This window comes from Embiotoca jacksoni, unplaced genomic scaffold (assembly GCF_022577435.1).
Source record: "Embiotoca jacksoni isolate LCO1_2020_lvr unplaced genomic scaffold, fEmbJac1.0.p SCAF_2, whole genome shotgun sequence".
In the NCBI taxonomy this organism is placed as follows: Eukaryota; Metazoa; Chordata; class Actinopteri; family Embiotocidae; genus Embiotoca; species Embiotoca jacksoni.
In genome coordinates this window covers 754,461-780,579 of record NW_027185340.1, presented here as the reverse complement: position 1 = coordinate 780,579, position 26,119 = coordinate 754,461, and the positions used below count along the sequence as shown (strand labels likewise).

General features: G+C 39.4%; 1 protein-coding gene across 2 annotated transcripts; it reads left to right on the top strand.

Annotated features, from left to right (window-relative positions):
* Positions 1–533: 533 nt before the first annotated feature.
* On the top strand, positions 534–26,119 carry grb14 (growth factor receptor-bound protein 14). Of its 2 annotated transcripts, XM_069153738.1 has the most exons (14): positions 534–763; positions 1,870–1,984; positions 16,202–16,358; positions 17,144–17,265; positions 17,421–17,495; positions 17,644–17,781; positions 19,064–19,174; positions 19,320–19,415; positions 19,773–19,835; positions 21,477–21,593; positions 22,055–22,124; positions 22,202–22,289; positions 22,825–22,918; positions 24,174–26,119. In XM_069153738.1, the coding sequence occupies exons 1-14, from the start codon at positions 576–578 to the stop codon at positions 24,318–24,320; spliced, it is 1,581 nt and encodes a 526-aa protein (XP_069009839.1). In that variant the 5' UTR covers positions 534–575; the 3' UTR covers positions 24,321–26,119. The 2 variants fall into 2 exon arrangements, with proteins under 2 accessions (XP_069009839.1, XP_069009840.1); XM_069153739.1 differs by lacking the exons at positions 534–763; positions 1,870–1,984 and adding an exon at positions 15,775–15,884.

Here is a 26,119-nt window from a genome sequence, read left to right as displayed (position 1 = left end):
CCCTGTGCGAAGTCCATGACAAAAGAACAGTTTGTTTTATATTGCTCCCAGCCCTCCTACACTCATAACCAGCCCCTTTGTGTAAGTGTGCTGTGTGTTTTATAGTTTGCAATGGCAAATATATCCAAAAAAACAAAATCAAAAGAAATGTACAATATTAACAAAAGACTTCAAATCAGTTGATTATTAATATGCTATTGTGTCAGAGGAAGGATGTCTGTTTTAGGAGTCATTGTGTTGAAAATATCTTTAATGTGGTGGATCATGTTTAGGTAGGAGGGATTGGTTTGCCCCACTGGGCCAGCCCTGTGGGCAGCAGATGAGCCAGAGAGACTTGTGTGTGTGTGTGTGTGTGTGTGTGTGTGTGTGTGTGTGTGTGTGTGTGTGTGTGTGTGTGTGTGTGTGTGTGTGTGTGTGTGTGTGTGTGTGTGTGTGTGTGTGTGTGCGCTCTGCTGAGCTGTGAGCAGAGGCGCCACGCCAGCCAGCTTGCTCCAACTGTGCTCTGCACACACTCCAGTCCAAAAGCTCGTCTTTTCTGTCTGCTCCAGATGATGTCTTGGATTTAGCCGACCCACATGAGTGCTATGAATAAGACACTGGACGAAATACACACTTCTGGAAGCCTCGGACAGAAAGCAGAGCTGTTTCAGAGTGGTAAGGGTAATGTGAGTGGCTTTCCCAGCCCAGCCCTCATCCCGTTGCAAGAGCCTTTACTAACACCAAATGCCCAGAAGACCAGGACTAAGCTCTGCAAGGGGAACAGGTAGGACCTTTCTTTACTATTTATAAGATTCAATCATGGTAAATTCACTTGCACTAAAACTAAAAGTAGTGTTTTCTACCCGTCACTTTGGAGCATGAGCTGCACTGCAGAAGAATAGCACAGTCTTTGTATTTGCATGAGTGACACAGGTCTATTTGAAAGCTGTAGAGTTGTTGTGAATGAAGTGTAATGTATTGCAATACATTTAAAGACTGTAAATTAAAACTAGCACCTGTTTGTTTGTGGGAGATAACTGTTAACTCAGCAGTAAAGAAGTCTGGCAGAGAACAGCACCTCTAATCCGCGAGTGTCCTGAGATATCTGTCTAACCTTATCAAGATGCTCACTTACACGGTCTGTTTTATTGATTTAAATGTTTGTGCAAAGATATGCTGAATGCATTTTCTGTTTTAAGTCATTAACAAAACATCTGTCCTGGCTGCTGCCAAACATTTACAGGAATGTTGCATTCCTCTCATTGATTATGTTTTGTTGATATGGCTTACTTTCCTCTATAGGTTCCTCTAAGTGTTGAAGGACTGTCTGTGTACTGTAGTGAGAGAATTAGGTGCAACTTACCAGTGCATTACCAGCCGTCTTATCGAAAGTCTGTTGGCGAGTGGGTGTGTCATCAGGTAGTTGAGAGTACGAGGGGTCCATGTAAAGGCAGCCTTGTGTTTCCTTTCAGGTCTGCCAGTTTGTTTATCACCTGCTCCATTTCCTCTCCCCATTCCTGTACATGGGACACGAGCAACAGAGGAATCATTACAATGTCATAGTCTGGACTGACTCTTATAGGGAGACACGAGATCTATTGTTTGCATTCATCTTTTTTATAAAACCCAATATACCACTAAATGTCTGTTTCTTACAATATGTATTCTGCTTGGTCCAACTCTTCATTGAAGTTATCAGTATGAAAATGTCCCTGTATAATCATTTCATTGTAGATGTGTGCATTATTTTCTACTTGTTGCCTGGAAATTCAACCTGACATTTGGGGTGTTTATAAACTAAGAAATCTTCTCCATATTTTTAAAGATGATCTGGTTTCCTCGTTAAATGCACTTACACTGTACGTTTTCTTTCTCTCTTGTGTCCTTCAGGAGCAATAAAGAGGGAGAGGAGTCTTCCCTTGTTCCAAACCCCTTTCCTGAGCTTCTCCCCTCATCCCTCGTCTCTGAATGTTTATTACCGTGGACCAAAAGTAGTGCAACTCAGGTGAGTGTCCCATTTACAGTGCTAGAGACAACACATTTGAAAAACTGTGCTGTAACCTTTTCCATATGCTACTCCAGGCAGCAGAGTCCTGCAAACTGTAATTGGAACAAGTGCCAGAAAACAACTGCAGGGCGTTTTGAAAGTTAAATGAATGCATAGTTACGCAATGTTTGGCTTGTGATTTGTCTGAAACTTCAGGGCTTATGGATGGTCCAACCGGTTATATGAGTATGGAAATGAGTTTCAGTGAAGAGATGAAAATACTGTGTCAGCATGCTCAGACACTCCACATCCACATCGTTACTACTTTTACGATCCCAGGATTTCACCTGCACACATGAAACTACATGAGAGTGGGTGACGTGTGAGGTGTCATACCACTTGTGGATGTTGAATTGGAAATTTGATATGAAGTTTTTGGTTAACTGAAGAAATACCTGGCCAGGTGCCAAACACCACTGTTGTTTGTCTTAGCAGAAGGTCTTTATCATTAGAAGTCTTCTTGTTGGGCACAAACGACGGTTGATTTTGGTGCTGAAACGTGGCTAGTTAGCTGGCAGAACTCTTTTTACTCGTTGACCATATAAAAGGATCTGTTGTTCTAGAAATAATTCATCTAACCTGTTAAAATTAACATTAAAACATTAAAATGTATTTAGTTCATGTGTTTGGTTTTGGAAGTTACCGTTTGAAGTATCAAACTAGTTAGCTGGGCGTGCTAACATTTTCAGCTAATTTTAGAGAAACCAAAGGCACTGTTTCATAGATCCCTCGTCCTTTTTTCTCTTGTGGTTCTGGTTTTAAGGGCGATATAAAATAAATAATACTCCAAATTCTTGAAGTACTAAGTAGAACATTCATGCCCACTACAGCCAAAGCTAAGACAAGTCCACTGTTGCTGAGCTATTGCTTAGGGCCAGGGTTAGTGAAGGGTTAACTGCTGGTCAAATTTAAAATCTTTGTCTGAAACATTGCATATTTTTTCCTGACCAACGGGCATTTTTGTTAATGTCTTACTGTGCAAGCACTCTACGGCTATTGTTGCTTATCCCTGCAAGCTGATGACTTACAATAGACTTTTCAATCGATCGATCTCCAACGTGCAGAGGGGATTCATAACGTATAATAAATAACTTGCCTTCATTTTCTTCCCTTTTTTTTAACCAGTGAGTGCAAGTCAAGAAAAAAACGTTGATATTGTGCGCAGTAAAAACTTTGTTAATTTACCCTGTAATCTGGACTTGATTTGAACATTTGTACAGAACCTACTGCCAAATTCTAGAAAGAGAGCACATTTATTATGATGGAAAGCTAACAATTATGGGTCTGCTTCAGATGTACATGGCTTTCAAAATGGATTTTGTCTATACATTTTCCAGGGCTGTTAAATTAGTCTGGTTTGCCAACCACTAGATATTTCCTCGATGTGGGTCCCTGTACTGCAAGCTGGAGTTGATTTCAGGTTTTTTGGTGTCTCTGTGGTGTGTGTTTGTGTGTGTGTGTTTGTGTGTGTGTTTGTGTTTGTGTGTGTGTGTGTGTGTGTGTGTGTGTGTGTGTGTGTGTGTGTGTGTTGTGTGTGTGTTTGTGTGTGTGTTTGTGTTTGTGTGTGTGTGTGTGTGTGTGTTTGTGTGTGTGTGTGTGTGTATACATGTGTGTACAACGTATTTGTGTGTGCATGTGTAGCAGCAGGGGGCAGCTCAAAGCAATGACTCATTGGAAAGCGTGAAATTACAGAGCTCTGCAGTTACTAGCAACTATCAGCAGAAGGCTGTTCGACCTCTTTGTGCTCATGTATTGCTGAGAATGAAAAATACTGAAAGTTTTGGTTTCAATTTGTTTTCAGCTTCCATTGTTCTCAGTATGAGAATGTAATCAAATTGGTATTTATTCCTCTGCATGCATTGTGGTAATATTGTTTGATTATATCTGTCAAGTGTCTGCACTTGATGCACAAAGTCTCAAAAGAGCCCTTATACTCTTCTCCCTCCTGGCTCAACTCAAGATTTCACATCAGGAAATTACAGAGTGATTGCCAATTCTCCTGTGCTCTCACCAGCCTGTTGTGGAGACAGGTCAGGGATTTGCACAGATTTGGGATTTTCTTTGATAAGTGTGAGAATAATCCTCAAGTTTCTCAGCAAAACGGCAAAATGACACCCAGCTGACCTCACACTGAAACAACATGGTTTCCTTGTAAGCAAATCTTAAAGTGGTCCTTATGTATCTCGCTGATGAGGCCTGTGACTGCTCTTCATTGGCGTGACAGCCTCTCACTTAGTCATTTCAGCGCCGTTCTTAGGAAGACAAAGGGAGTATGTCAGTCTGAACAGCTGTTTTTATGTCACAATCCATGTGGCGCGGGGTAATGACCTCCTTTCAAAGGCACTCAAGAAACCAATGACATCATTGTTCCAACTGCGCAGCACTCATCCTCTCACACACCATTCAGCCCTTTCTATAATGGAAAATTGCCCATCGATCTTCCCGCTTGGGTAGTGATTTCCTCATCAGTCATAATTATCTGAACATAATAACATTTGACCAGCGACCAGTTTAGATTATAAAATGAGCAGGCAATGAAAATGGCAGTGATGTCTGTCTTTGCGGTATCTAGAAAAAACAAAGTCTCGCTGAGCATACAGTATATTCTTTGATTTGAATGGCTTCACTGATATGTGGCAAGACTCTTTGCTTGATCTCTTTGTTTTACACAAACCTTAAAGCTGTTTCACTATATTGACTTGAGATCAGTTTATCTTAGCCTCCCGTTTGCTTTCAATTTGCAGTGTCACGGTATGTTTCCATAGCAAACCCACCAAATCATTACATCAGTGAGAAACTAGAAGCTGCTGCTGTCGGCAACACCCTTTGGATTAATAGATTTCTAAATGCACATAGGCTGTAGTGAAGTTGACCTGACATAGAAATGCGCTGCTTAATGTACAGAAGGTTCAGAGAACTGTGATTGTTTGGACTGATTGTTTTTTGGAGTTTCCTCTGCTGCCTCAGCAGTTTCAGACAAACAGGTTTGAAGTTTGAGATTCCTTTTGTGAAATCCTTAAATCCTTCTGCACTTTTGAGCATGACCTCAGGAAAAGTGATCAGGGTTTAGTATTGAAGGCTGTCACTGCAGACACAATCACACAAATTCAAAGTGACATGATGATGCTGTAAATATTTGAAGGATCGTGAAAACTGTCTTGCTACCACACTGACATCGTGCAGAGAATTCCACGTTGATGTCGTTACATCTGATCGTCAAGTCCACTCCCACCGGCTCACAGGGCCCAGAAATGCTGCCACTTGTCCATCCCCAGTGATTATCTGTGACTCGATTATTCAACGCATTAATGGAAAAATCTGCCAAAATGCACTGCAGGCACCAGGAATCAAGATATCTTAGAACATATTTCAACTCTCTAGATAGTACGTCTCCACAACAGGATTCAGTCTGGATATCAAACTCAAAATATTATTTCTCTTAGTAATTTTACCATTTGCATTAGTCATGGTGACCTGCATGCCATATCCTAGTACCTGAATGCAAATGTGATTTCAGTACATCCCATCCGACAGCTGTCGAAAGCATTGCAAGTCAAAAAATGTCCATAGAATAAAAGCGGGCATCCTTTTGTTTTTGAACCATTAAAATGGGTCATTAATTGTCTGCACTTATAAAGCACCTTTCTACTTCAGTGGTCTCCAAAGTGCTTTACAATTTTTCCCTCCCATTCACCCATTCATACACACCATGACAACAGAGCTGCCATGCAAGGTGCTCGCCACTATGATTAGAAGCCAACCCACTCCACCATTTGAGCCACAGCCTAATGCAGTAGTTCAAGTGAGAATCAGAGGAATAAAGGAGTCATGCTCTGTAATCCCCACACATAGTTGTCATTCCTTGTGCCTAACAGAGAGTATGTGTTATATATAGGAAGTCATCTGGTGTGAGATGCACACAGAGCCCCTTTATTTCTCTCCATGTGTGTCTCTCATCCCTTTCAGGCCAATAGTCAAGTGGGATAAACCATGTTTTTGGTCTGAATAGGCCCAAACTGATGCAGGTTTTACACTGTAGCTTTAATGTACTGTAAAAGAAAATACTATAACAACTAAAAGACACAATAAAGTTGATGTAGAAATATTCAAGGATGATGTGGCAGCTAATGAAAGAGCCATTTTTACTGAACTTTTCAAATATCCAAGGTGTGTTATTGTTCTCTGGTTTAACTATCATATGTGGAATTACAGCTGCAGTCAAAGGTCTGGTTGTGGGCATGATGAAAATGGATCCCTTATGTCCCTAAGGGTTGACCTAACTGTGTATGGCACAGCACTTCTTCAATTAATATTGATGGGCAACAACCACAGCTGTGATAAAGCCAGCGAAGGACATGAAGCTGCAGTTCCTCTAGATTTTGTTGCAACTGAAGCATTGAGTGGCAATGGTACTCAAATACGCTACCTAAATACAGTTTCAAGCTGTTAAGTATTTGCATTTTAATGACAGACTGCTGTGCTTTCAGGAAGATTTGGGAATGTTAGAACTGTTTAGGTAATTGTGGACAAAGCAGCGCTGGTGCTGCAGCATCTTCTTCATTAACATTAATAACACGCTTTTCTGCGTTGGCTTCCTCTTGGTTGTTATGAATGGGCCCATTTGTCACTATTCTGTTGTGTTTTATCTAAACTTATCCATTTCATATTCCTCTGCTAAGCTTATACATGTCATTGAATGACACAGTAAAGAAAGACGCTTGTGTCCCCTTTGTTTATTCTAAATACTTGGCTTTTAAAGAGCTATTTCTGAGACTTGGTGCTGCTGTTAACAGTATAAAAGTCAGTGACCAAAAAAAGTTTAGCTCAACATGACTGGCTGCTATCTTTGTTGTCTAAGATATGTAGTGATTTGTATCGCTGGTGCTTTTTAAGATATGTCATCTGTAAATCTCACTGCCCAGAGATAGGTGTAACCTGTATACCTGCATACTGCACCTCTAGTTGCTGTCTTACTCTGACTGAGCCTGCACGGGGGTCTTGATTGAATCAGCTGTGGTCAAGGACAATGTGTCTGGAGCTGGCTTTGTTATGGGAGTTGTGGAGCCTCTGTTATCATTCTGGCTCCATTAATTCCAATTCATTTTAGCTGTGTGATAACTAGCAGCGTCTGCTTGTCTGTGCTCTCACATGTTAGTGTGCTGTGTTTCCAGATAACATGAAGCCTGTTGTGGGAGGTTCCTCTTTCCCTGTCTGTTCTCATGAGTTGAATAAGAGGACAGTAGCTTGAACCAAATTTCTATATCCAATGCTATGACGGTAAATATCATGGCATATTCTAAGGAGAGCAAAAAAAAAAGAATTGTATACTCCATATAGCTGCTTTATCTCAGTCAAACGCTCTTCTAACTTATTGAGTCAGCCAAAATATTCACATTCAGGTAGCTTTAACACCATAAAAAAACACAATCTATATTTAAAAAAGCTTTGAAAAGCATAGAACTGAATGCATACATTGTCTTGTAATGAAGAAGATATATGGTATTACCATAGCAGGGTCCAATGAATTTGTATGTGTGTGATCTTTAGACAATGAAGTTCAGGCTCCTTGAGGTCTGCATCAGTTATTTTCCTTTTAAATGCATTAATAGGTTTATTGAAATTGCATCTGGTATTTTTTGCACAGGCCCTATTGTGCTTATTATACATTTTTAAATGGCTGCACTAACAGTATAGTTCCATATAGTGCCAGTTGAAATATGGTTAAAATATTAACTAAGTGAACTAAATTTGACATTGAGCTCCAATTTTTAATAATGTATTGGTAAAGACTGAGTCCTTAAAATGGGTGTGTCCTATAAGGACAGCACACTGGTGTCCACCAGGCCTCTTTTGTCTGGTCTTACAGTAAATTATGGCTGTGGGAGTGGGAGCTATTTTATGACCTCTAACTCTGTCTCTCTCTCCCTTCCTCTCCCTCTCTCTCTCTCTCTCTCTCCCCCTCCCTCTCCCTCTCTCTCTCCTCTCTCTCTCTCTCTCTCTCTCTCTCTCTCTCTCTCTCTCTCTCTCTCTCTCCCTCTCCCTTTCTCTCTCTCTCTCCCTTCCTCTCCCTCCCTCTCTCTCTCTCTCTCTCTCTCTCCCCCCCCTCTCTCTCTCTCCCTTCCTCTCCCTCCCTCTCTCTCTCTCTCTCTCTCTCTCCCCCCTCTCTCTCTCTCTCTCTCTCTCTCTCTCTCTCTCTCTCTCTCTCTCTCTAGCATGACTGTATTGAAAATACAGTATTTCCAAAGCACTGTATGAATAAAGGTGCAAAGTTACAGTATATTCTAATTCAAACATTAACAAACACATGTCATAGACAGTATAAGCTGTGCTATTACTGCCACTGGTAATGATAATGATCATAGTAAATTAATGAATTAATTTAAAAAGTATTCTAAAATAAGAGAATAAATGAAAACTGAAAACTCGCACGCTGCACGTCGGGGATCCAGCGGGTCGGAGCCTCTGGTTCTCTGATGTGCAGCACGCCAAGCTTCACATATTCACGCTTGCAGTTTACATTTTTTTCTCAATCTCGTTCCTTACGCTTCTTAAAAAAAAAAAAAGGCTTTTTTTGGCAGCTTTTACATCTTCAAAAACTCATGAAAGTTGGTGCCTGAAGTTTCATGAGGTTTGGAGCATCGTTTGACCTTAAACATCAACTTCCTGTGTCACGGCCAAACATCAAACTTAGCTGCATCGCCCTGATTATAATATATATTATATACTATATATATAATATACTCTACTCTATACTCTGTACTCTGTGCTATATACTCTGTACTCTGTACTCTGTACTCTGTACTATATGCTATATACTCTATAGTCTGTACGCTATACTCTATTCTATATACTCTATACTATATATTCTATATTCTATACTCTACTATATACTATATACACTGTAATCTATACCCTATACTATATATTCTATATTCTATACTCTATATTCTATACTATATACTCTGTAATCTATACTCTATACTCTATACTCTATACTATATATTATATATTCTATACTCTACTATATACTATATACTCTGTAATCTATACTCTATACTCTATACAAAAATGAATTTGGTGTCACTTTTTGGACAACATGGTATGACTTTAAAAAAAAATATATTTTGGACGACATAGTATGACTTTCTTTTTATCATATTTTGGACAACATGCTTTGGATATTTTGGATTACTTTTTTTAATCACTTTTTGGAGTATGACCTTTTTCTGAACTGACATGCATGCCTCAAGTTACTTGCATGCCTCAACTGCTTTAACGCACTGCACAATTAAAAAAAGTCTCTTTTGGACTTTTTTTTTGTTTGAGTTTTGTATTGTTGTTGACCTTTGGTTTGGTATTAGTATGACTGCACGTACAAACACGAACCCATGTGGTTTACCCTTAGAGGGACTCGCCTTAGGAGGTCTCACCCTCCGTGAACCAAGTGGTTTACCCTTAGAGGGATTCTCTCTCCACGCTCTGTGGGGACGTATTAAGAGGACTTGCCCTCTGTAAACCATGAACCATGTGTGATATCTGAGCGGGGCTCGAACCCGTGTCTTCATGAGGTCGTCTCCAACTCGGCGTCGTAGACCGCTGGATTATCTTCGGCCCCGGAGGACAAATTGCGGCAAGAGAAAGCGTTTCACGGAGTTCACTCAGAGCTTCCAGAGACTCAACCGACAGTCTGGTTAACTAAACAGATAAAAGATTCTCCTTCACCAAGGTTGATATTAATGGTTCAGATTCCAGCTGTTGATGCTGATTCAACTTTTAGTGAAGTTGAAATGTTTGGAGAAATTGAAAAAGTTTTGCATTCACAACACATTACAGGAAGATATTTAATACCACTGCAGACCTCCTTGAAAACACGTATATCTACTATTCAAAGAATGGCTGCAGCAAGTTTGGTCACATTTGAATGAATATTTGTGGACAGTTGAGTTATAGGTTGCAGTGAGCCAAAGATTTATCACAATGCTGTCTAACTTCTGGGAAGATTGGTGCTGCAGTGGTTAGCACTGCTGCCTCTCATCTAAAAGGTTTGGGGTTTGATCCCCCCCCTTTGTCCGCCACGCCACGGGCACACCGATCGATGAAAACAAATTATGGTGACTAAATTCAAAATGGTGGACTTCCTGTTGAGTTGACGTAATGGTGCAATGTGACTTTTTTGTACATCTAGGTGTGATACACATGTCCACCGAATTTCATGCATGTAGGTAAATGGAGCCGCCAGGGCATCTGTTTAGGGGGCGCTAGCGAGCCATTTGGCCACGCCCACTCGTGACTCCACTAAAATATGAAATTTTTCGCTGGGAGAGACGAGTGTACCAACTTTCAGGAGTTTTGGAGTGTGATAAAGCCGCCAAAAATGTAGTTGTTTGCGGAGAATCATAATAATCGCTTGAATAAGAATAGGGCTTTCGCACCTTTGGTGCTCGGGCCCTAATAAATAATCTGAGGTCTGGTGTACAGGTCAGGCCTTATGTGGTTGCAGTTATTGTTTATTTATTGAACAGTAGATATTTCTCATGATCACTTTTTTGCCAATGTCCTTGAGTATACAGCATTAAAGCAACATTTTAATACATAAGCTCCTGCATGTTTGTTTTGCCAAGTATATTAGGTGCCAGAGACTAAAGATATGTAAGCATCTGGGTGCAAAGTCAGCAAAAACAATTGGATGCAAGTACTTTCTGGGAACTTCTTCAGCACCTACATTTTTCTTTTATTACTAGGAAGATTTCATTTTTACTTGGATTACAGGAATCTCTGGCCTTGTACTGTATGTTTCAACTCTGTTCACCAGGAGAAAAAGCTTTTTTCTCTAATTTCCTGGAATTCAGTTCCTAAAAGAGGAGAAAAGGAAAAAGCTTTTACATTCCCAAGGACACGGGAGGAGTTTGTGTTGTGGGGAGGCAGTATGACTTAGTTTCTCACACTTGCACTCTGAAGGATCTCGAATAGGGTTGCCACTTCCCAAAACTCTCCTGTATTAAATGTATTTTGTATATTATTCATAATTATCTTTCCAACTGTAATTTGTACGTCATTCTTACTTTCAATCACTACTTATGGATATTATTCTCATTGTTAATTGTGCACTTAAGGCAGAAGCATGAATTTCAATGCGAGAAGAGTCACCTTGCCTGCCATCACACCTCTTTGTCTGCAGAAGCGGGTAGGACTCTTACATGGATTTCCTCTGTACTATCTCTTAACCGTTAATGCTTATTTCTCTGTATTAGTGAAGTGATGGCCTGTTTCTGCTCAGCACTCTGAATTTAAACTGTTTTTTCAGATGGTGCTCGATGAAGTCCAACCTCATGTGAACTGTATGCAACGGTTCACTTTGTTGAAAGCTTTCCAAAGATTTTATCATCATTAATAGGTTCATGTTCTGCTCACACATTGTGTTCAAAATACTTTGACTGTGCTATTATTACTTGTTTAAACTTTAAAATTTACACTCGGTGGTTGAAAAATGACAGCTTATAACATGTGGAAACGTTGTTTGAGGCGTATTAAACAGTGTTTTACAGTCGTAGGACATGGCTGATCTGAGTATTGGTTGTTCATGTTCATAAACATGGGTCAGACAACATCACAATATAAATTCTTAAACTCTGACCTTCTCTCCATGAAAACGGCTCCATTATTTAAAATGCATTGATCAATTCTTGCTTTCTTTAGTTCTTACTGTTTACTTCACGGTATGGCATTATGTCATAGCTGAAAAGTAGTAGGTGTATTTTCATCGAATGACTTGCATGTCCAAATGTAATTTGTTTCCCATATTTCTATAATAGCTCTTTCCATACACACCGCAGCCCAACAGCTACTTTCATTTGTGAAGTAGCCTTTAGCTTTCCAGCATGATCAGTGTTACTTGATAACATTTTTCTGTTGTTATATTTCATTTCCTCATTGTTGCACAATGAATGCACTGCTTTGGCTGCTACTTTTCAATTGATCCAATTCTGTTTCATCACTTGAGTAGTTGCTGGCAGTGCAACTGTTAATAGCTGACATAAATAGCACTCTGTATGGCCATTGGAAAGGAAGTCCTATATGACTCTGAGTCAGCTTTTCCAGTGCTATTACTGGGAGGAACTGGGAGGACAACGCTCAGTGGTTTTCTTACACAGACAAGGCTGGAGGCCAACTCCTCACCACCGCCAGGCTACAGCTGTGGGAGTGCACTTCAAGGTTCAAACAGAGGACGCTAATTGGCAAAATAGCTCACACTGTCCTGTCCTTGAGATAAGAAGGTCTAATAGGGGAGTTTATGTTCAATGAGACTATATTTAGTGCTTTATACTCCGTATCTGGAGTTACTGTGCAGACTATTTTTTTGTTTGTTTTTCATTGAAAGACGGTTGTAACACAGCACATCATGTTCCGTTGCTCTGCCCCTGCTTCACCCTTTACCTCTGTGATACATCTCTTTAAAGCAACAGCTGGTGTCATAGTTTGTTAAATGTGATTTGTATTAGGACGCTGTATTAATAGATCCTGAGTGATAAATTGGTGGATCAAAATGACTGGCTAATATTAACCCACCACTTATACAGATATGTACGTATCTGTACGTATATGTATATAATTATACATATTTTGCAGTTTGTGCACCAGACTGCACTGACAAGTTTAGTTTTTCAACTTTATAACATATATCTGTATATATCTTTGTCACAATTCTTCAATAGGTATTCTTTATTCACTGAGTTTTTTTGCACGTATATGAAAAGCAATTACATAATAAGAAAACCTAGTGTTAGTTTGGCTAGATGAACTTTCATGAACTGCCTCTTTGTAGTTCATGAAAGTTAGTAGTTAGTTTCTAAATACAGTAAATCGAAATATTGTACTGAAATACTGGAATATTTGTTTGTTTAACCAGTTGAAGTATTGTTTGAAGCTACTGATACTGTATTCTGTGGTAAGTTTAAAAGTACGCTCAGCCTTAGTCAAGGATACTGAAAGTTCCCTGTCCCCAATACAATTTCACAGCACCACTGACTACATCATCAAAAATCATCATACAGTTGAATCAATATTTCTCTGAAGTGTTTCAACAAAAACTATACATTATAACCCTCATAAAGGGTTTTTAAGAAGTTTAGACTAAGATAGGTAAACCTGATAAACTTGCAGTTGGTGTAAACTTGGCCCTCAATGCAGAACTTCAGCAATTTAACCACTCAGGAAACAAAATACCTCTCCACTTTTGTACCTTTGCTTTGTTCAGTCCAGTGCTCAGGTTTTAAAACGACCATCTCATTATGACTGCACCTAAGACTTCTGGTCAAACAAAATCAACTCATATCTTTATTCTAACAGTCGTGGTCAATTTTTATATTTTAGAATTTAAAATTAAGATTGGCAAGAACAAGGAGGACATGAATGCTTCCCTGATGAAAACATGCGTACAGTTTGTGCATTTGAAACAGTGTTGCTTGCCTATGAATGCAGCTCTGTGTTCGCTGACAAAGGCGCCAGTGGCTCCTGCAGAGAGAGGGTTATCATGCCTGGCCATTCATTAGGAACTCTCAACCAATGATTAACACTACTGTCCACTCAGTGTTTTCAAATACTTTGAGGGAAAAATGATGCATAATGTTACAATAATTGGTTTGTTGAAGTTAAATAATATAATTGTCATCTGTTAATAATACAAACTGTATGTTTTGTTTTGTCCACATGTTTCTCAGTTGTTGCAGTTACCATTTTCTGCCTATGGTTGTACTGTATGTGTAGCATGCCAACCTCTCTGAAATGCAAGAAGCAGAAGACTCAATATCAGTGACACAGCAGGATTCATTTGAGTCATTCACATCACTGAGTGATGCCATGCTACAATATTGTACAAAATATTTAGTTAAAATTTCAAATACAAGATACCGTCTAATAAGTGTACCATGGTAACTAAACAAAAATTTGCCTGAAACTAACTCTGATGTTTTCAGTTGTTTTTTTGCAAAGTAATGCAAACATAACGTAGATTTGCAATGCCAAATTCAAGACTTCCTCACCTTCTGATAAACCCAGGAATATGTTCCTGGTGACATGTTATGCCTGAATGATTTGATTGGGCCAATTCTCAGTAAGCCACATCCTTGAAGCCAGTCAGCAGTTCAGTGAATGAATAGCACTTAATTTTCAATCTAGAATTTATGTATTTAAATGAATACACTTTTTTAAAATGTTTTCTCTGTTTCTGAGTAAAACATTTTTAGATAATGAAGCTCAAGACTTATAATCGCCTATTTCTCACCGCTTCAGTTTTCTCTGTGATTATAGTCTGGAAACCCCGTTCACATTAACATTCTTCCAGACACTCAGAAGGGCGGACCAGATGGGGTGGCTAAGTGCGATGATATTGTAGTCACAATGAATGAAGGAAGGTATTTGTTTCTAAATGTAGTTCCAACAGTGGGTCTAGTAGTAGGGCTAGATGACGCAATACACAGTTCTACCAAGGCGGACAAATATCAAGGAATATGAGATTATAGCCGGAGTAAGAAAAATTCTGTCCAAAATGGTCATTTACCAACATAGTGTTGCACTCTGCTCACACTGGGGGAGGTTCTCTGTTGTTTACAGCTTGGTGAGTTTTGGCGCTTCATGGTATATGGTATATGGTACATGGTGGTCAATGCAATTGGTTAAAAGCAGCTCCAATAGTTAACCTGAGGGCTACGCCCATTAGGATGCAACAACTGGAAACAATCCCCAAGGACTGTGGTCAGACCAAAGACTGTATATAAAAATACAGTCTCGGGTCTGTTAAGTAAAGCCAATGCGGATCTGAAAAACGTATTGCTATTATAGATTCTGATTAAAAAAGCCTCAACTTTTCTCATAAAACACAAAGTCAATAAATTTTTCCATCAGTCATTACGGTGTCATTTGCTAAATTCACTACGATGATCAGTGTTCTGGTGGTCCTTCTAAAAAAATACTCAATAACTCATGAGGGTTTAAAGGGAGGTATGTTCAGGGGTGTTCCTGGTTTGATTGACATGCAGTTAGACTGCCAGTATATATATATATTCGTTGTTTAATGCAGACCCTTATCTTTGTTAGACATCAACAAAAAAACGTATTATGTAAGGCTACAGGGGGGCTGGTTAAATACTAAATGGTTTATACCAAGAGGTGGTTTCATAGCTTGAGGCCCCCATTTGCTGATAGAGGGCTCAAACCTCAGCCGTGATGAAGAGCGCTGACCTCCTTTCTCTGCACTAAAAGAATCAGGCTCTATCTGCCCAGATTTAAACTACCAATAGACCTCACTGAGAGAAAATAGACAGCCATTTAGTCTTTGCTGCACCTCCCTCCCTCTTTTACCTGCCTCTGTCAACTCGACACTGAGTTGACCCAGGTACCAGTACATTTAACCAGCTCTTTGGGCTCTTGCAGGGCATTATGTAGAAGATCTGCTTGCCATTGGTGTGTGAATGTGAAAAGAAAGGGGGTAGAACCATGTGACTCTCTCTCTCTCCACCCCCAGCGAAGGAGCAGATTGATCTCTGGCTTCTTGACTGTTAGTGGAGGGGAAAGGAGGCAGGTGATTTGGTATCAAGCCCCTGTGATACAGATATGTGGCGTCAGGAAAGCGCTATGCTAAGAGGCAGTTTGTCTAATTACTTCCATTAAGCTTCACTGCAGCACAGAGCACGAGGAAGTGAGAGAAAGTTGTTGCTTCCCAGCTGACTCTTGTTTGACTGTCTGATGTGTGGTTTTATATTTCTCACATAAGTTCTCCTTTGCGATGCTGTGCACTTCTCAGCCATGTTTAGGCTACGTAACTTGCCCACACTCAGTACTCTGCTTGGATCCAAACAATGGGGTAAGTTCCTCTTTCAGATAGATTAATTTGTTACGTGTTTGATGTCTCAATGTGGCAGTGCAAGATTTCTGTACTGTTTCATCACAGGTTCAAGTCTATTCATCCTGGAACATTCTTTGCATATTGTTCTCTACTTTGTAAGGCTTTCAACAACTGAACTTGTTCAATGATTGTGTTGCTGCAGTAATAGTTGTGGGCTACCTAACTGCTGCACGTGGGTCAAACGGTTTCATTTGTCTGATACTTCGCTTCACTTTTTACACTGGTCACCTAATGGTCACCTCAAAATGGTTGTTAATTTAATGCTTCTGTTTCAGGTAATTAAAGTTTATAATGAAGATAATACCAGCAAAGCTGTAGAGGTTCCCACTGATGTCACTGCCCGGGACATATGCCAGCTGTTTGTCTTGAAGAATCACTACATTGATGACCACTGCTGGACTCTTTTTGAACACCTCACCCATCTGGGAATAGGTAGGATTTAGTTTTTTAATAATCAAAAGTAGCTTGTTGTGCTTTAGTCTATAAAATGATAATAATAATAATAATCATCTTATTAAAAGATTACACTGCAGTGGATGTGTACGAAAGGCTGAGAGCTTTTGAAGGTTCTGAATTTCCAAAAAGCTGGAGTCAAAAATACTTTTTCCGTACAGTTTATACTGTTGTGGTTTCCGTAAGTGTTTGCCATACTTCTCACAAAGATCCTTTAGCAAAACGACATTTTCTTTGAATATTCATTGCACAATTTTATCAATAAATTTACAGTGTTAAAGTGCCATGTGGTTCCACATCGATGAACGTGTTTCACAATCCCAGATTTATTTCAACAGTGCAGAGAATCTTTACTGAAAATCATAAAGTGTAAATGAAGAGTTAAAGAACCATTAACTAATACAAATTGTGGATGTCTGATGACTTCTTCGCCCTGATGTTATTCAACACAGCTTCACATGGCTGTCTGAACAAAATATATCCATTCGTTTAACAATCATTTTAAGTTCTAGGAAATAATTAGCCATGCTGTCATCCAGAGGTTACACATTAATATAAGGTTAATAATCAAACTCTTTGCCTCAAAAGTAAGCCAAGAAATCTGTTGCAGAAATAATTGCATTGCGAATTTAAGAATATTAAAACTATGTCTGTAACTCATTACAAGCAGTACAACTGATTATTTGCTGTATCTTTTATCTATGGAGCAGTAAGAAACACCTGCCAACCTGTCATTTCTCTTTCTGTTCTTATTGTCTCACTAGAGAGACCCATTGAAGACCATGAGTCCGTTATGGAGGTGCTGTCAGGCTGGGGGATGGACACAGACAGCCGGCTGTATTTTAGGAAGAATTATGCTAAATATGAATTCTTCAGGAAACCCCTGGTAAGTGTGGGTTGAAATGGGGCTTGATATATTGATGATGGATTTATACACTTCATTTTGCATTGGATAAGTCCTGCCTTTGAACTATTCCTCCCATATTCCGACCATTATGTGGGATGAAGAGATAATAACTGATGTTACTTTCATATTTATAGGTTTTTTTCCCAGATCACATGGTCTCCATGTCCACTGAAACCAATGGCATGGTGGATCACTCTGAGCTTATTCAGGTACCAAGTTCTTTCTGTTTCCAGTGCCATCTCTCTTCCCTTGAGTGCCTGTTGTTATATTTAAAGCCTTTGTGTAAATATGTTGTATTAACTTGATAATTTACTGTACATACCCATCTATAGACAAATATTTATCTACCCAACACAGACCTTTCTCAAATCCAGCACTTGTCCAGAGATCCATGGATACCTCAATGCTAAAGAGCAAAGCAGGAAGTCTTGGAAGAAATTTTATTTTGTCTTGCGAAGGTCTGGGCTTTATTTCTCCAATAAGGGGACCTCAAAGGTAAGTAAGCAATTAAAAAAGACACATCCGCACAATGTTGTAGGGAAATTAAATACCATTATAAAAAGCAGAATGGGTTATTTGTCGCTTACAGCCATTGTAGTTGCATCGTATTAGATCCTATCTTCTGTCAGGTTTTTTTCTTTACTTAAATTAAATGCCCAGTCCTTAGTTCACACAGTCTACATAAAGAATACAAAATGAATCAATACAATTGCAAAACTGACTCCTGTCGCAATCTATAGAGATTTATTTGAATCCTTTGTTTGTGCACCACGGGGTCACCAGTTCACCCTCTGCATACATCTCACTTATGTTCTGAGAGGGCAGTGGAACAGGTTGAGCTTGATTTTCCTTAGGTCAGCTGGCAGAGCAGTCAGGCAGAAACAGTACTCTCAAGGCTGCTGACAAGTGAAGCTTATACCTGGGCACTAGCCATGCCAACACAACCACTTTTCAGCTCTTTTCATTTCCTACAACAGTGGACCTTTTGTTGTCGAGTGCAGGTAGGCTTTGGTATGGCGCCCACTTCCAGTTCAGCATGTTTACCATTCATCTGTGGTCTTGGTCAGACACACTGCTAGTCAGTCACCACAGACACTAATGGCTGAGGCATTACTTTAAATAAGGAAGTGGGAACAGTGTGTCACATGAAAGCAGAACAATGGGAGTCTTTGAGCTTTTTTTTCTTCTTGGAAAGTTATCCTTTGCACAATGAAGCCATTGATACCATCTCGACACAACCCCTATCAATATGTCTAAATTAATCCTTATCTCTTACATTACATTTATAGGCTAACCACACCCACAGTGAGTGATAAAGTGTTATTTTCACATAAGAATGCACTTTGTAAATTTAAGTGTGCTGGCCTCCTCCTTTATTCTAAGTGAGCTGTAATGTTCTACCTCTCAGATTACACTGTACGCATGTTTTGAGATAAATGTAGATGCCGTTTATCTTCTGCTTTTTTGCAGCTTTAGTATTTTATCATTAGCCATTAATTTCCAAAGGATAATTACGATTTGTGTGCATTATTCCATCAATTCTGTTTCTAACATTTGTCTCACATTTTTTAAATTGAAAAAGACAAAAAAAACTCAGATACTGACAGAAACAAATACTGACATAAGATATGTCTATTCCTCACATGCAATAGATTTTTACAACAGTTTTAAGGATTAAGAATTCAGAGCGTTTTCTTGTTTGATAACTCACAACTAAAGTTCAAACCTATGGTGTGCTTTTTTTTACTTTTTATTATGACCTCTCTTTTGTTCACAGGAACCAAGGCATCTCCAGTTCTTTGCCGACTTCAGTGACAGTGATGTCTACACTGTGTTGTCAGCCAAAAAACTACATGGAGCACCCACAGAGTTTGGCTTCTCTGTCAAGGTACCATCACTTTCTTTTATGTACTGTAACAGGGATTGTTACCGTGAAACAGAGAAGTGGCAAAGTGTGTACAAAAAGAGCAGAAGCAGGGTATCGATTCCCAGCATATTGAGCTCTTTTGTTTCCTTGTAACTTCTCGCCCCAGTCCACAAAGTGCAGTTCAGCCCGGGACTTGAAGCTGCTTTGTGCGGATGATGAGCAGACCAGGACCTGCTGGATCACAGCCATGCGCTTGTTAAAGGTTGGCTTGCTGATGAATAACTCTGGGTGATATCTAAGGGGAGGAATGCTGAGTCAGTGCTAGAATCAGATTTAGCTTTGGGAGGAGGTCAAGGGAAACTATTGAGTGATGCTGGATTAGCACTGCCACTCTTGATAGAAGCAGCATGTGTTCATTGTCTAGATATCTGCTGGATACACTTTAGAGCATTAGTCACTCCTGCTAGTCCAAAAATGATATACAGTACAACAGTACAACGGACTTATATATATCTGGTCCTTCACATCACAACCCTTCTGGCCTGAAAGCATTTTAAAGTTAACATGCAATAAATATTTGGATTAAAATTCTAACAGCTGGTATTTGTCTATGTTTCAGTTCGGGGTGCAACTGTACCAAAATTTCATTCAGCCAAACCAGAAGCAAAAAGCCTCACCAATGGTAAGATGAAGCACTTTGGATTTGACCATTTACTGTAATGTAGCATTTTATATTAGTATTTTGTCTCGGAGCTAAAGTAGTTTTAAACATTTTATTTAAGGGTGATCTTATCAGTATTTTTAGATCAACAATGAGTCGAGTGATTGTGTGTAAGCAGTAAGTTGTCACGATGAACCGACATTGCTGCCAAACCTTATCTTTCACTTTAGCTACATGGAGCCTTTAAGCCCCTTTTAACGTGAAGCTCATTGTTTTGTTTTTTCGCCCTCTTTCTCTGCACCCGTCAACATTGTTTCTATACCCAATAGTTACTTTTTCTTTTCCTGAAAAACTCTGCTCATCACACTTTGCCATACCTGCAAAACAACAAATGACAAACTGATATTGTTAGCAACTAGCTGGGGAGCATGGTTGATCGTTGAGCAGGTAAAACACAAAGAGACCAGACCAAAGCTAAAAGAAGGGTGAATGTGACTTAACTTCATCAGGTGGCCATAAATAAAACTCCAAATGAATGCCGCTCCATGCCAGGTGGATGTATAAATGCATGTTTGCCAGTGTACCTTAATAAGGTTGTAACATGTTTTTAGCTTGTTTCCGTTTCCCCCCAAGACCAACAGAAAACCAATGAATGCAGCTTTAAAGATACGTTTTCAGGTTAAAAATAGCACGTGCCAACACATAGCAGTGTAGTAATATAACTGCATCGGACAAGTGAGGCACCTTCAGTGTGGTAAGGTGGGTTTTCATGTCCCAGAATAGCCTCAGACTACTGAGGGTATTTTGGTGGCAGCAAACACAGTCTATTTATGGGTTATAGACATGTTCACCAACTACTCACCTTCTAAAAATACACAGTGATCAGCTGCTCTCAGATTTAACAACTCACCACCTCTTCTCTGCTGTCGAAGGGTCGTATGTGACCAATGGCCTCACCAAGAGGATTAGCTAGAAAGATAGGAGAGTACATTTATCTGCCAGATGCAGGGTCAGGCTACTGGATCTTATGACAGATTGAGCTTCCTTCAGAAAGTTGAGAATATGCCACATAAAATAATCCATATTCAATGTTGATCAACACATTTATAAGCAAAAAATATGTATCTTTACATCACTGGAAGTGGGGCAGAGTGGATAAGAGGGGCTGTAAAAGTAAAAACCACTCACTTTGTTTTACCACTTGTTTAAATTGCAAGCTTAGCCGGTGGTAGACGAATGAATGTGGTAATTTAAAAGCTTCTCAGTAATCCTGATAAGAAGAATTTTCTTGAGTGTGTGTGCAGTTATTTAGAGCCACTCACTTAATGACAGCTTAAAGGACTAAAATGTGCCCATGTGTCATTCTTTTCAAAGCTACTCTAATCCCTTTTCAATGGAGTTTTCTGTGTGCAATCATCTAGAAATGATGAAGATGGAGTTTGGTTACTCAAACACTAGATGGCAATACAATACTGCAAGGCAGCAAACATCAGTCGACTTCCTTTTCAGTGTAAAAGGAAAGTGGACCAAAAATAAGATGAATCTTGGCTATTTATAATCTAGTATTTTAAATTGTTAACATGACAGAGTAAACATGCAAGTTGATGACTATTTCAAATGTACGCAGTCAAATAACAATGTATGATTTCTTTGCCATTTCAGAGAAGCATCTCCGAGAACTCACTGGTGGCCATGGACTTTTCTGGCCAAAAGAGTCGAGTGATCGAGAACCCGTCTGAAGCGCTGTCTGTGGCTGTAGAGGAAGGCCTGTCATGGAGGGTACGTTTTCTCTTTCTCTGAGCAGTTGGAGAAGCTTCCCTTAACGCAAATAAGTAAGAAATAATATATTTGCGTATAATAATGAATATTACTTTATTTTACCATCCCCACATTACTGTTGTTTCATCCAGTGGAAACATATTTCTATAGTACAATGACTAGAAGGAACATTTTCCGAAAATAAATGTGCTTATGAAGTGGGAGAACCTCAGAACAACTTCTTCAGATGGAATCGTGTGTTCGTACAATGTATGATCTAAGAGTTATTAATAATGTTCATAATATTTTGTAAGCAGCATGCTGTACATTCATACCTACAGCAGGTTAGGTCAACAAAGTTAATAAGGCCAACAACTGTAAGCACCTTGTAAATGAGCTACAATACCAAGACAAGAGAAACAGCTTAATTGAACGAGGTATTTACATTATTTCTACTTGCCTGTAACTCATTTTTCCCTCAGAGGAAAAGCTGCCACCGTTTGAGTGGTCATGGGAGCCCCTCGGCAGCGCAGAGCTCTGTGCCAAACATAGGTCTGTGAAACACTTTAACTGTTTGCTATACGACACAACTGAAAGAAAATTTTCAACATACCATTTCTGTGCCTCAGCTATCCACTTGGCTCAGCCGTGGTTTCACGGCAAACTGTCTCGGGAAGAGGCTCAGCGTCTAATTGCTCAACAGGGTCTTATTGACGGGCAAGTACTCTTCTATTTTTTGCATTGTCTGATTTCGGACATCTGGGTTAATAGGTAGACAAGAGGGCTCCCAGCATTTATTTTTCTCTCCATTAACTGAAAAACCAATCACAAGTATTGCAGTAGATACCTGATCGTTTCCCTATAAAAGATTTGTGTGACATCATGTGATGTCACATTAAAAATGTGATTATAAATGTGTTACAAATGTAAAATATTCAATGGCCAATACAAATTTGCAATAGAGTGTTATTTACAAAATGTAATCATTGGAGTTCTATGAAAAGACAGAAGACATGTTGGAATTGCATCACTTCTGCATTATTGTATTGCTTGTATTGTATTATAATAATATCTGAATATCTTTATGTGGTACAAGGCAGCTAAATCCATTTTCTCTGATTGGCTATCATATACAGGACTGTGTGAAGCAGTTTCATTGTCATTTTTAAATATTGGTAAAGGCTGCAAAATGGCCATTTTTTGCACCTACTTTAGCTTTGGAACAACAATAAAGACTTTTCTTTTTTTGTAGGGTGTTTCTTCTGAGGGACAGCCAAAGCAACCCCAAGACATTTGTACTGTCACTGTGCCACATGCAGAAAATCAAACATTTTCAGATCCTACCAGTGAGTATAATTTGAATGTGTGGTGCTGTGCAAAAGTTTTAGGCACTAAAAATGAGAATACTTTCAAAGATACTGCCATAAATACTGTTTTTGTATATACATTAACCTCACACAAGTGCCAACAATTACAGCACCAATTCTCCCAGGTACACGGTGTTTGGCAGCCAGGCTGTTCGAGCATCTTGCCACAGGCTGTGTCTCAAATTGCGTATTTCTTTTAGTCCTCTTACATGTTAGTTTATTTCTGTAGTGTGTGAATTTCAACACGCTAGTGTTGTCTCCAAATGCACGCTGCCATTCTGCGGACTGAATTTTGGATGTTTTGAGCACACTATCCAGGTTTATAGACCACTGCAGGTTTCCATGCTTGACAGTGTGAACACAATTATGCACTACAGATATTAAGTGTAAGTGTGTAAGTTTGTGATTTGAGACACAGCCACAGTTTTTCTGTAGATTTAGCCATCCAGTATCATGCCAACGCATGTAATACCCCCCCCCCCCCTCACACACACACACACACACACACACACACACAGTCCACTAAAGGCCAGCAGGCTCGTACCCTGGCTATGTCTCACCGAAGCATCAAAAACCATGTGGTTTAGGAATAAAACAAAACATGTGCTCAGGGTTGGGCACTAAAACTACTGGATTACGGTTAGAATTAGTTTTTTGTTTTTTAAATCCACGACTGTTTCTTGTGTACTTGAACGGTTGCCCCCTGTGCATACGTTGTTCCCGACTGACCACCACTTTGTGGTCTTGAGCGCTTTTGTACTTTGTCACGTGACTTGCATCACATGGCCTTAGAAGAGATGCTAACCGTCATGCTGTCCTCTAGTGGACCGGCAGGTGCATTACACGCTTTAGCGTGATACTGGGCCGGGATTTCATCTGTTGTTATTGTCTTGTGTTTCTTCGTGTTCATAATCCCAGACTGACTCTGTGACATGGAGATCTGTGCTCTCCAGGGGCCGCACCACATGTTGCAGGACTCGTCGCTCCGGTCTCCAGTGATAGTACTTTTTGACTCTGGATCTATTTTAGGTCTTTGTTTTGTACTGTAGAATGATTTGGGGCGATAGCAGATCAGATCCCGGGTGGCTCTGCGTAAAATATAAAAAATTAAAAATCTAAATAAACTAAAACTTTTGCACAGTACTCTACTGTTTCACTTTTTTAATTGAAAAAAATAAATAATTGAAGTCTGCTGAGTAAATCACCTATCTCGTGTGTGCATGCTCTACTGTAGGTGGATGACGAAGGGGAGTTGTTCTACAGTCTCGATGATGGTCACACGCGGTTCACTGACTTGATCCAGTTGGTGGAGTTTTACCTGCTAAATCGTGGGGTGCTTCCATGCAAGCTAAAGCACCACTGTGCCGGGATCACCCTGTGAACAAGGGACCCAGGACACTTCCCGAGGGCCCACATGCACCTTAACTCCAGGTTCTTCTGGACAAACACTCCCAGAGTTCTCGTGCCTTGAACAAGAAAGCTATATTTCCAGAATGTGGTACATGGTCCAGACCTATTTTTCTTTCCGGAAAAAAAAGCTGAATTTCACGATAGACTGTATAATAAGTGACTGCTGGTGCTAAAGATCACATGCAGCATTATTGTTCAGCCCTGTAATACGTCTATCTGTGGCAATACATCCATTGGGCAAAGTCCATGACTTTTTCTGCTGTATATTGTAAAGCAGACTACAAACCGCTTGTGATTTCGATAACATGGCACCAGTGAAAGAAAGAATTTTAGTTTTCACTGAAAAAAATGTCATGTCTCCTGTAGTACTTACAGAGTAATTCCATTATACAGTATATACTTATTAGTTATGGTCTGTTCAAGCTAAGGATGGTTGAATTCCAGCAAGGGCATATCATTGTCTATCAGCAATCATATCAAGCTAGAAATTGTAGTAGACAACACCTCTGTCCTGTTAAATTTGAGTAAAACTAAGCTATCTTACTTTTCATCGTCATTGCATCTCTAAGTATTCAGGTAATTTTTAAGAGAATTATTCTCTTTTTCTAATTGAGAGATAAGATGACCTCTCAGGAAGTGTCACTGTGCATGCCGTGCAACCAGACTGCAAAAGAGAGCAGAGAAAAAGAGAGCTAATGTCCAGGTGGTAAGACAGCACGCAACCTCACCACCCTGCACTGTGCATTCATTGTAAATGTATGTGATTAAATGAAATGTCTGTGTTCACAAAATTAGTCATGAGCTTACTCTGGAACAGGAGCAATGAAATATATTTCACCAGTTTTAGATGTAACCATTAAGAAGAAAATCAGAAATGCGGTATGAGAGAATTTGATCATGTTGGAATTGACTGCATATTTAAATTGAGCTTTTATATTTCCAAAGATTCAGGTACAGAGTTTGCAACACCTGAGCTGGTGGTATTTTGATGTTACTACCACTCATATGGATCTACAGCATCACATACATTTTTGTTCTTTATGTTATTACCACTGCTGTGCATATTCAGCATCGCACCGTTTTTCTTTTGTGAAAGGCAAATAATACATTCAGGGTTTTTTGTTTTTGTTTTTTTAAAACAAAGTATTTCAAATGACATGATTTTGTTTTCAGCTGGATAACAGTGCATTGAATAATGAATGTCATGGACTGCACAGTTTTATATACATAAACAATGTCTGTTTATAATGTATGATTTTCCATCATTTACTGTAACATATAACAATAGGCAGCATGGTGAACACACAGTTAGTTAAACTCACATTACAGTAGGTTTGTTATTAATGTTATTAATGGTGTAAATGTTTAACTCAAGAGCTAAGATAAGATCTGGTGCAGTGTGAAGCAACTGATCACTTGGCGGATGAACTCAGCCTTTATTTAAAATATAAAACCGTATTTAATTACATTGCGTTATAGTCTTTATAAGGAAAATAGGCCAATCTAACTGCAAGATAAAATGTCCGACCGAGCCGTCTCAGTTGGGTGCTGCTCCGTTCAGAGAGATTTTTATTATGACTGCATAAGTCAGGATTTCTAATGGGATACAGCACATGGTTCAATTTAGTCCCACTAGATGTATTGTCTGTACGGGACACATTAGCCTACCATTGTCAAAAATGATTTACTGAATTGTGTGAACAATATACTATTCAGTATGTGTACATATGTATAAACTGCATTATTTGCTTTCCACAGTGCTGACATACT

Bases quoted from the DNA above. Each gene is read 5' to 3' on its own strand.
- grb14 (XM_069153738.1), top strand. From the start codon at position 576: ATGAGTGCTATGAATAAGACACTGGACGAAATACACACTTCTGGAAGC. The intron at 17,266-17,420 runs GTAAGTGTGGGT...TCATATTTATAG, and splicing joins AATTCTTCAGGAAACCCCTG to GTTTTTTTCCCAGATCACAT. The intron at 21,594-22,054 runs GTACGTTTTCTC...TTTTTCCCTCAG, and splicing joins AGGAAGGCCTGTCATGGAGG to AGGAAAAGCTGCCACCGTTT.